Genomic DNA, 11,845 nt, shown 5'->3' with positions numbered 1-11,845 from the left:
GTAATTAGGCAAGAAATGGTCATTGGGCTGATATTCATCTCTCAATCAACATTACAGAAATTACAGATTTTTATGTCACTATGTGGGATCTTGCTCTGCATGAATGAGCTGCCATTTTTCTAAACTTTACAAGTATGATTTCATTTCAAAAGGAATTCATTGGCTGTAAAGATTTTTGAACGATCCTGAAGTTGAGAAATGTGCTGTAGAACTGCAATTAATTCTCCTTTCACGATTGTAAGATACAAGGACTTCATTGAACCAAAGTAACAGGTGATACAGCAGAATATAATAAAACCATGCACACTACATTAGCTTAGAGAGCTGACAAAGATATAATTTTTGTAGTTCTACAATGCTACAGGCAAACACAAAGCACAAAAGATACCCTCTGCATCAAAGGTGATCATCAAGTAGCCAAAAAATGACCAAAGGAGCATATTGCCATCATTATCAGACTGAAGGACAACATCAACAAGGGGAAAGATAAGGATGAGATGCAGCCTCACATCAGCAAGGAGATATCTGAAGATTCAAGGCTGACACCAGCAGGGCCATGGACCATTGCATGAATCATGTTTACTCAGCACAAGCACTGAGAATGTACAAACTACTGAAGATGTGAAACAGCATCGCCTTCTGCCCATTATCACAATGGTGTGTGATTGTAGACTTCGCTCTCTTTAGGTCAACTCCAAATTCTTTCAGAATCTTCTGAGATGTTAGAAGTTCACTGTCTGTCAACTGAAGGGCCAGGGTTTCCAGAGTCTCCTCAGGTTTCTGCATATTTCCAGCTTCATCCACCAACTGAATTGGAAATGGGTTGAAATATCGTTTCTCAATCTTTTCCAGCTGGAAAAACAATTGGAGTAAAACATACAATGTAAGTTGCTGATTTTATTTGAACAAGGAACAGGTAACTTAAGAGACTGTCTCGTCAACAACATAAAGAGTTAACTCATTCCACATGTGTTTCCCCTCAAATTCCTTCACTCGAGCAGGTGATGTGTGTGGCTAGAGGACAATTCCACAGGTATCAGCTATTTTCCAGTATCTGCAGTGCTCATTCTTCCTGTAGGATAATTATTGTGCTGTGGAATCACTCAATATACTGAACAAACTTCTGCGCATGCAGGAATGTTTCCAGCCTTCCAAGGGATTCAATACTCGATCTTCATTGCTTTGGCTCCACAATCAAAAGAGAGTCATACAGAAACACAACACACATAAGCTCAGTACTCCCTTCATAGCTCTATGGTTTGTGAGAATTGGAACCACTGCAAAGCTGGGTGCTGTCAGAGGTATCCAAGCTGTTGTCTGATGTCAACTTTGTTTCTCTTGGATTTATGTCTATCTTGTGCGGAGAAGATAGGCTGGTCACATTTGTCTAACACCAACAGCACATGCTTTGCACTCCACACTCCACATCTAGGGGCTAAGTGGGAAGGAAGCCACAAAGGAGATACAGAAAATGATGGCTACATATCTGAAAGGATCCAAAACTTAAACAAGGAGCCATGCGCATCAGATACAATACAATTTGTAAATAACCCTCCAACAATTTATCGATTCATTAAGTATTACAGCTCCTTCACTAAATATCACATTTTCATTGTTCTCTTTTTGGGGTTTTTCACAGCAAAAGTATAAAAGTTTAAAAAGAGCTATGAGTGTCTGTGTTCCATTCAAGCGCACATCTGACATACTGTTTCAAATTTAATTTAAGTTACCAATAAAATTTAAAAACTACATCAATGTTGATAGCTATGAAAACTTAAAATCAGTTTGGAGAACCAATTTAATTTAAGTCATGAAATTGTGAATGATACAAACTTCTGAGATCAGAAATCTACTGCCCAGCTACCAGTGGAAAGCTACCAGGGAGAGCTGTGTTCTAGCTGGTGGCAGTGAATTGAAATGCTACTGGTATTTAATGCCAAAACCAGGAGAGAATTGATGAGTAGCCAATTGGGATTTACCAGTTTTTACTGGCCTTGTTAAAACATAGAAGGTAAAGTAGGCCATTCAGCCCATCAAGTCTATTCCACCATTCATGGCTGATCTGAAAATTCTCAACTCTACTTTCCTGCCTTTTCCCTCATAACCCTGATTCTCTGTTATACGTGCTGTCCCTGATTTGGAGATGGACTACTGCTTCTCACAGTCCAAAGGTCATGCATTTTCCTTTTGTATTATGCAAATTCTATCAAGTTCTTCCTGAAGTTTGTAAAATCTGTTAAAGTTATCACACAGAAGAATTTATTACAAGTCCTTTGATGATTCATATATTAACATGAGTGACAGTAATTTCTGTCCTCTGTATTTCAAAACATTTCTTACGTTATAATTAGCTCCATTAAAGAACCTCTTTCTTCTGAAGCCGTCATATGATTCAAATCCTGGTCAGCATCAAGTCAATTAATGTGTCTCGACAAACTCTACACACGTTCACCAGAATTAATGACAAAGCTTATTTCTTACCAGTTTTAATAGTGTGGGTATTATCTTCATCTTAACACTAGCAGCCAAATCAGGTAGAATATCAGGATTCAGTTCTGAAAAGTAAGGAGAATAATTCAGGCCTTTCTGTGTTGAAACTCCATTGAGTTTGCGCTTGAACAACAACAACAATGTCAGAGCCTTACTTAAACATGGTAAAATGGCCCAAAGCATTACACAGAAATTTATCAAATAAATTTCACAGGCAAGTAGTTATGAGAACAGGTGACTAAACGTTTTAGGTAACAGGTTGACACTGGAGAAAGAGGTTGAATTGTGGAGAAATGTAGGGAATGAATCCTAGAGGCAACTGGGAACCACTCACTAATGGTAGAGGGATCTAAATTGTGGTTCTACAAGAAGAATTGGAGGAATAAAGATGGCTGGGAGGATTTCAAGGCCAGAGGAGATTACGAGAGGATGAGGTCATCAAGATACAGAAGCTGAAGTTAGAGTTCTTATATTTAATGCAATTGTATTTCATTCAGCTGAGGAAAATCTGTCATTAGTCTGATACTTGGGATTTGGTGCAGTTTGTGCTCCAGTGAACTAAAACCATTCCTTGGTCTTGCCTTGTTGGAAGGTAAAATATCCAGTTCCACACAGGACACTTCATAGGTCTGGTCATAAACATGTACATAGTTGGCACTCAACAGTAATGATTTTAGATGTTTACAGAGCAGATTGGGGTGGAGTTGTTTAAATTTGGATCACATAGATTGAAAATATTTCAAGAAGTGCCAACAAACTCTGAACATATTGTAAGACAGATTTAACACAGACCTGGATTTATGTTCCATGAAATATCAGACTGAACAATGCTCATCATCCTCCTCTTTGCCTATGAACATGCAAATTAGCAGCAGAATTAAGCTATTCAGCCTCTCTACCAATAAATAAGATCACGGTTGCTCTGTTTGTATTTTGCCTTCCACATTCCAATCCACCCCGTTAACCCTTGACAAGACTGCCTGACAAGAATGTCTATAACAGCTTCACAAATATTCAGTGAACCTGACTCTATCATCTTCTGAGAATTCCAAAGTCACACAGCCCTCTGAGAGAACCTTAATTTCCTCGTCTCGGTTCTAGGTGGGCAAACTCACATTTTAAACAGTGCCTCTAGAAAGGACTTAGCTGCAAGAGGAATCCACCTTTGCTGTAGATCTTGTAAAGACATTCAGGAAGTTACAAATTTCAGTCATGTCATCCATCAGTTTTCTACATGCCAGTGGAAACAATTCTATCCTGTTAATCTTTCCTCATGAGATCTACTGCTCATTTCAGGGAGTTTCATTTGCATTCACTCCAGCATGAGGTCACTGCAAATATTAGGCATAAAGTGAGGACTGCAGATGTTGGAAATCAGAGTGTAGATTAGAATGTGCTGGAAAAGCACAGCAGGTCAGACAGCATCCAAGGAGCAGGAAAATCGACGTTTCGGGCAAAAGCCCTTCATCAGGAATGAAGGCAGGGAGCCTCTGGGTGAGGCTGCAAATATTGTCAATGCATTCCTTCCAGTGGAAACAATCCTACTCTGTTTAATCTTTCCTCATAAGATCTACTGCTCATTCCAGAAAATTTCATTCGCACTCACTCCAGCATCAGGTCACTGCAAATATTGTCAGTGCATTCCTTCACAGCAAAGCTAAACTTTGCATTGTAAATTGTCACTCATAGTCCACAGGCATTGAACTTTATAACAGTTTGTTGTCACACCCTTCCTTTGGTCAAATAGCTTTTCCAGTCAGTACCAGAGCAACCATAAGACAACTGAAGCAATTGGATCAGTAACAGAGTGTCCTTAACTCAAAATGTTCAAGCCTCCCAATCTCCAGTCTGTTCCTTGTGCCTCTGTTTCAGAAAACTCAACATGACTGATTGCAGACCCTGTGATTCAAAGCATCTCCTTCTCAGCTTTCAGTAAGGATACTTTTCAAGGAATCTCTCTTTAAATGCTCTTCAGCCATACTGGTCAGCTTACAGCCAGAAATATATTGGGTTACAGCACAGAGCACAGCAATACAGTACACAGATAATGTTAGCAATTAACCAACTGGATCCTTTGGTGTTGATGTCAGTTATTTGATAATACCATGTTCACTTCTGCATGTATTTGTGGCATTTCATGGGGACGGTAGCAAAAACAAATTGACATCAGACAATTAATCATGATGAAAGAGGGGGTTTTAAGTAATATATTAAAAGAGGCAAGAGTGTGACAGAGAGGAAGAGAGGTTTAAAGCAGAAAATTCCAGAGTTTAGCCCTAGGAATCGGAAGGTAGAAGTTAACTCATTAATGAACTGTAAGTTTCACGAAGTACACTTTAAATCATACCGTTGAGTGACTGGATGAGAATGGCTACAGTCTTAATGACTTCATTCTGACCAGGTGTGAAGGTGAGGGACTGTCCCGGTGGATCAGCCTTCCGAATTCCTAATAGATCCAGCAGCTTCTCCACACGTGCTGCATCCTTATCTTCCATCAGGTCCAGTATTTGAAGGTCAGGTTGGAGACTTTCGCACATTTGGTCAAACTTCAAACATGTGGGGGAATGTGCAAGAGTAGAAAGTTAAAATTAGATTGACTTTTGTGTCCAATGGGACAATGGGATTGTTATGACAGTGGCAAAAATGGACTGTCACTGTTTAACAGCCATCATCAGCATCTAATACTGAAAGCTATTGTGAACTGAAATGTTTATTATAAAAGGAAAAACACTGACTTTGGATGGCCACTGTTATCAGCTGACCTGGTTTAGCCATGCTTCATGAGACAGTTAATAAAAGTCTGAACTAAAATTAACAAGTCATCAAAATGACTGAGACCAGTCACTTCGATCTGTATATCCAGTTTTCTATACACCTTTTTAAAGAGTTCATAAAATAGGATGAAAGTCTTTTCTTCAGATTATTCAAGTTGATTTAAAATAAATTAATCCAGAACACAGGAATAAACAAATTATCTGAAATTGTTTGGCAAAGGAAAGAGGAGACGTAATGGATTTGAAACGGTTCAGCTGAATGACTCTCACTGCAGCCTTGCTTTTCATTCTCAGTGTCTCAAAAGATCAAGCAAATTGGACAAATTCATCAACAATTCAAAGATATCACATTTAAAAGGCATCTGGATGGGTATATGAACACGAAGGGTTTAGAGGGATATGGGCCAAGTGCTGGAAAATGGGACTAGATTGGGTTGGGGTATCTGGTCTGCATAGACGAGTTGGACCGAATGGTCTGTTTTCATGCTGTACATGTCCACGACTCTATGACTCTCTAATTAATAGATTTCATTATTATGACTGCATGACCTGTGTCTGTGAGTGTGTAAATGTGGTATGCTATGTGTAGCATACTTTCTTTCTCAAGGTTACATAGTAATAAGTTCCTTCTTCGTTTATTCAAGAAAGCCTTGCAATTGATTCTTTAATTTTGAATGAGTGAACTATATTTTAATGTAGAGATGTGCCAAAAATAAGGAGTCTTCTGGGACAATGGCAACTCTCACTTTTTTATTATAGATAAAATAAATAAATATTTTTGATATGCAATAGAACTTTGTTTCCTCTACTCTGTTGCCAATTTTGAGCTTTATTTCGAATTTTACAGCCCCCATCATTCCAATGAGCTTTGATAGTTAATTCTGGCTGTGTTACATGTGATCTTACACCCTTAAGAGTCAAGCAACACGGTTTGTCATCTGTCTAGCTTAACAGTCTGAAAGGGGCATTAGAAGATGGTTTTGCAAGAATTGAGGCATATTCATAACTTAGCCCACCTCAAACTTTATGACAACACGTTAGCAGCCTGATTACACTTGAGCAGGTCTTATTTCTATAAATGTATTTTATTTCCCACTATTGAAATCAATCCTTCCAAAAGGAAACAAGTTTTTGACACCAAAATATCATTGGCTAGCAATATCTCTACTTTTAAATTTCAGAGGATGAAAGTACAAACCATTGTCTCAATATCTGGAAGATTATCACTGCTGCCAAGAATCTCAAGGAATGTGTTGTGGAACAGCAGGCGTTTGTCTTTCGGCAGCTTAGTTAGTTCAGCAAGTGATTTGTCAATCTCAGCTTTCTGGGCAGACAAGAATGCTACAAAGCAAGAAGTTATTATAACTGAGATTTCAGGAGAAATTGTCATAAAATTAGAAATGTTTATTTAGTCAGTGAGATCAGGCTACAATTACCCAAAACTTCTTAACATCCTCTGGGGAAACATCCAGGTAAATAAATCAGGTCGCCACATTGGAGCTTTTATCGGAGCGTTCTGAATGCAGAGAAATTACCCGAAGGAATGTTGAACTTCCTGGGAATTTCAGACATATATTTTTTGGGTGTGTTTGATCTCCGATTATCCCCAGAGATTAGGATGACCTTTGGTGTGTGGTAGATAAGCAGTGATTTACATGGGGTTACCTCAAGCTGCTTTGTCTCTCCAGGAGGTGATGGGCTTAACTCTTACGGACCATTGTGGATGTTCCACGTCAATGGACATTGGACATACCATTTTTGTTCTAAGAGATGACTATGCATGTTAAAAGCAAAGATGATGAACCAAATTATAAAATCACACTGTTGTAATTTGGGTTACTGTTGATAATCTAAGAAACTGTGCAGGTGGAGCTGGATTCTCCCGATGTTATACATTAAAGATGATTTGATTCTGATTTTGACCTTCAAATCATTAGGATGGTGGTATTGTGATTACTTGGATTAGTGAAAAAATGCATTATGAAATATAATGCAGACTTACTAAGTTGCAGAGAGTGAAGTTCAGTTTTCATCCATTGGAATCCTGAAAAACCAGAAAAAAAAATTTGAATTCCTAAAAGGAATTGGCTGTCAATGCTAGGACTTTTGTAAAACAACAAGAATCATCAATGGTTCCTTGTTCAACCCATTAACCATGTCATTTACTAATCCCCCTACGCCCTTTATAGCTATTGCCTTGCCATCCAACAGTGTGTAGTCAAATAGGAAAAGCTGAAATAAACAATGGCCTTAATAGTTACAGAGATACTAATGCATGAGATCATCACAATTTTATTATTAAGGCTCCCATTCATTATATATATTGGATTGGTGTTGGGATTTCTTGAACTTATGTGGTGAAGATGCTTCCACAATTGCTTTAGGTAAAGAACTCCAGCACTTTGACAACAATAAAAGAATGGCCAATATCAATGTTCCCATGCACTTGCTGCCCTTAGTCCTTTGTGGAAGCGTCAGATCTGGGAGATGCTGCTGAAGACACACCTTGGAGAGCTTTTTCCACAGTGCATCCTGTGGACAGTATAACAGTTTCCAGTTGACCAGTTCAAGGATATTATTACACATGGCTGGGGTGGAAAGGACTTATACCCAGGCCTTCTGCCCCAGAAGTAGGGACACTGTTGGTAGAGAGAGTGAAAGTTATGCTCCCATGTACATGAATTCTCTTTTCCAGGATAATGCGTGAAGCTCATGAATAGTGCTGGAGTTCCACCTATCATGCAAAGTGGCAAGTTTTCCATATCATTTCTGACCAGGACATTGTGGATAGGAGAACGACTTTAAGCAGGCATAGATTGCTGTATTTGCTGCAGCGTAGCCAGTCCCTGATGTACGCTGCTTGTCTGAATTGGTCTGGAATTGATTGACCTCACTCACTGCTGTCTTAGTGGAGGGATTGCCAATTTATTTTGAGCTGGGTGACAATGCTAAATGCAAGGGTGAGCAAATAGGAACTTCAGCCAAGCATCTAAAGTGTTTGTATTCTGGTATCTCTATAAAATACAAAGTCTCTAGAATATTGCATACATGGAGATGAGACAAACAGCTGAAGGAAGTTGGATTAACATGAGGTAACACAAGCAAGTTGCTACCAGGCCAGTCTCCTGTCCATTTTCAGGTTTCCTCTTCTCCATCTACATACCTAAAGTGTCATCCCCAGCAATCGCTAGTTCTAAAACCTTGTATGCAATAGGAGTTCCAGCAGGAAATAATTTTTTTTTGTCTCTTCCATTTTGCATTCTGCAGCAATCTAATATAATGAAGAAAAACATAATATTTAATATATAAAGTTAACCCTTTTAAACACTCAGGGAGTGGTAAATCATTGGAATGCTGTGACATGACTGTGGACATATTCAAGACAGGAATCAATAAAATTCTTTAGACTAATGACATCAAACGATTTTGGAGATAATGCTGGAAAGCAACACTGAGGTAGTTGATCAGTCATGATGTAACTGAATACAGAACAGGTTCAATGGGCTGAATGGCCTACTGCTCTGCCTCTGTTTCATTCCTCCTTCAGAGAATCTGCATGCAGCTGCTACTCAGGGTCTTCTCCCTTTAAAAATGGCAACTTCTCCGGTCTAAGTATAACTTGAAGTGAACCTGCCAATGTCAGAGCTATCCCTGTGATATGTGACCGCAGCAAACCTCTGTGATCTGTCAATGACTTCTTGTAAATTAGTAAAGCAACTAATGTCACTGAATGACATTACTGTTCCATATGGATTTTCCTAATATTCCAGTAACTTCATTACCACTATTACTGTTACAGTGTACGAGATTTTTATTTGACTGACTATTTAAATTCCCTAGCTACAAAAATGGGATTTGAATTCATGTCCCTCTCTCATTGTAAACCATCTACACAGGAATTAATCAGTCACATAGAACAAAGAACAAAGAAACTTTACAGCCCAGGAACAGGCCCTTCGGCTCTCCAAGCCTGAGCCAATCCAAATTGACTGTCTAAACGTGTCGCCCAATTCCTAAGCATCTGTATCCCTCTGCTCCCCACTTACTCATTCACCCAGATGCACCTTAAGTGAATCTACCATGCCTGCTTCTACTACCTCCGCTGGCAACACGGTCCAGGCACCTACCACCATCTGTGTAAAGTACTGCTGCCTGTATCCTCAAACTTTTCACCTCTCACCTTGAATGCGTGACCTCTCATTATTGAATCCTTCACCCTGGGAAAAAGCTCATCTCTATCTACCTTGACTACACCCTTCATGATTTTGTAATCCTCAATCAGGTCCCCCCTCAATCTCCTTTTTTCTAGTGAAAACAAACCTAATCTACTCAACTTCTCTTCATAGCTAGCACCTTCCATACCAGGCAACGTCCTCATAAATCTTCTCTGCACCCTCTCCAAAGCGTTCACATCCATTTGGTAATGTGGCGCCCAGAACTGTACACAGTATTCTAAATGCGGCCGAACCAAAGTTGTGTACAATTTTAACATGCCTGCCAGCTCTTATACTCAATACTCTGCCTGATGAAGGCGAGCATACCGTATGCTGTCTTGACCACTCTATCCACCTGTGCAGCAACCTTCAGGGTACAATGGACCTGAACTCCCAAATCTCTCTGCTCATCAACTTTTCCTAAGGCTCTTCAGTTTACTGTATAATTCACTTGAGAATTAGACTTGCCAAAATGCATCACCTCACATATGCCTGGATTGAACTCCATCTGCCACTTCTCTGCTGAACTCTACAGTCTATCTATATTCTCCTATATTCTTTGATAGTCCCCTATGCTTTCTGCTACTCCACCAATCTTCATGTCATCTGCAAACTTGCTGATCATACCAACAGTGTCCTCTTCCAGATCATTTATGTATATCACAAACAACAGTGGCCCCAGCACAGATCCCTGTGGAACACCACTGGTCACCTTTCTCCATTTCGAGACACTCCCTTCAACTACTATTCCTCTGACTCCGGTTGCTTAATCAGTTCTTTATCCACCTAGCTAGAACACCCTCTACACCATGTGACTTCACTTTCTCTATTAGTTTACCATGAGAACCTTATCAAATGCCTTACTAAAGTCCATGTATATGGCATCTACAGCCCATCCTTCATCTATCAATTTTGGTGACAGTTTAATACTGGAGTACTGGAATAACTCCATCCCATCACCAAATCACCCTTTATTTCATGTGGAGAGTTCTTGACACTGATCCAGCTTCCTCAGTGCCAGCTCACAGAGAGAACAGAACCCCTGACACTCCTGTTTAATTTTTTTTTAGGTATAAAAATTCTCCCAGTTTGAGCTTTTTTATTGTTGAGATACCAATCCATGATACACTTTTAACAAGGAACAACTTAGCTTTCAAATTCTAATATCAGAACAAATTAAACGAGGATGTACAGAATTTAACTTGTGTTTCTTTACTTACAATAGTTCTGTATGAAGCATAAGTAGCCCTCATTTATTAATATTTACTCTTTTACATATTGAAAAATGAGTGTAAAATCAATTTCGTTAACATTTGCTTCAATACATAGAGTACTTCACACTTAGTAACACTACTAAGATACAGTTTCCTTCTGTTACAATATATAATCCTTACAACCCATATTTCAACAGATAAAAAAATTATAGCCTGCTCCCACCAAGAATAAGCAGAACATTTTGAATCGTTTTCATTTAGATTCTAAAAACAGGATTACTAGGAGGATTGGGCATATCAAACAAGAAAGGAATGAAGCTAAATGTTAACACACATTAGACACTAAAGCAGCAGTTCCCAGTTCATCATGTAACATTGCTTTTTTGATCAGAAAACAAGTAACATGCATCATAAATGGACACTCCTGTTTAAATCTGTCAGCCAGGGCTTTCTGATTGGACCATATTAACAGTCCTAATCAGGGAACCCATTTTCTGGTTGACCTCATTACAATCACTACAGACACGGTTATACTCCCCTTGAAAGGCTTAAGTAGGAATTTCATCCCTAAAGATGCCTTGAATGTTTTCACTAGATAACATGGATCCTTTGTCTCTATCACTTCTGTGATGACATAAATGAAATCATCCTTCAGTTGTTTCACAAAGCTGTTCTCTCTGTCTATCTTCCTGGAAAGAGAAAAAAGAGAAAAAAGACATCAGTTTATTCAGGATTTCCTTTTTCACTTAGACATAAAATGGACAATGTCAGTGATATTAACTGCACAATTCCCTGTCTAATCGTGTTATAAAATCAAGTATATATATTTTTTTCATAAATAAAAGTGTTCAAGATCATGGAATAGTCACAACAGCGTTGAGTACGTTGATTTATATGGAGATTCAGAAAAGCAAATGCCACAATGAATTATCAAATTATTTTACTTTGGATTAGCAGTCATGCAAAGTATTGCTCATCATAACAGAAACAAAGTTTACAAAGTTATGCACATCACTGAGTGCAGAAAGCAAGTATGAAGTATTGTTCCATTGATGATTATAAAACGTGTCACTTCGCTTTATGATAAAGTTTTGGATGAAAAATTTGATATATTATCCACAATATTAGTCTGGTAAGAGCTGTCATTAGATAT

General features: G+C 38.7%; 1 protein-coding gene across 1 annotated transcript in view; it reads right to left on the bottom strand.

The window, feature by feature from the left end:
• Positions 1–241: 241 nt before the first annotated feature.
• The window catches only part of LOC122539664 (uncharacterized), a 38,602-nt gene continuing 26,998 nt past the window's right edge, over positions 242–11,845 (bottom strand). Inside the window, exons 4-10 of the mRNA XM_043674658.2 lie at positions 11,233–11,381; positions 8,428–8,537; positions 7,267–7,308; positions 6,463–6,605; positions 4,838–5,036; positions 2,482–2,555; positions 242–852 (exon numbers count right to left, since the gene is read on the bottom strand). Of these exons, the coding sequence (XP_043530593.2) occupies positions 580–852; positions 2,482–2,555; positions 4,838–5,036; positions 6,463–6,605; positions 7,267–7,308; positions 8,428–8,524 (828 nt within the window). The 5' untranslated portion in view covers positions 8,525–8,537; positions 11,233–11,381 and the 3' untranslated portion in view covers positions 242–579. The remainder of the gene's footprint in view (positions 853–2,481; positions 2,556–4,837; positions 5,037–6,462; positions 6,606–7,266; positions 7,309–8,427; positions 8,538–11,232; positions 11,382–11,845) is intronic.

Source organism: Chiloscyllium plagiosum, unplaced genomic scaffold (assembly GCF_037043375.1).
Source record: "Chiloscyllium plagiosum isolate Xiang-an unplaced genomic scaffold, Cpla_swu_hap1 HiC_scaffold_32, whole genome shotgun sequence".
Taxonomy (NCBI): Eukaryota; Metazoa; Chordata; class Chondrichthyes; order Orectolobiformes; family Hemiscylliidae; genus Chiloscyllium; species Chiloscyllium plagiosum.
This window is presented reverse-complemented; position numbering and strand designations above follow the sequence as displayed.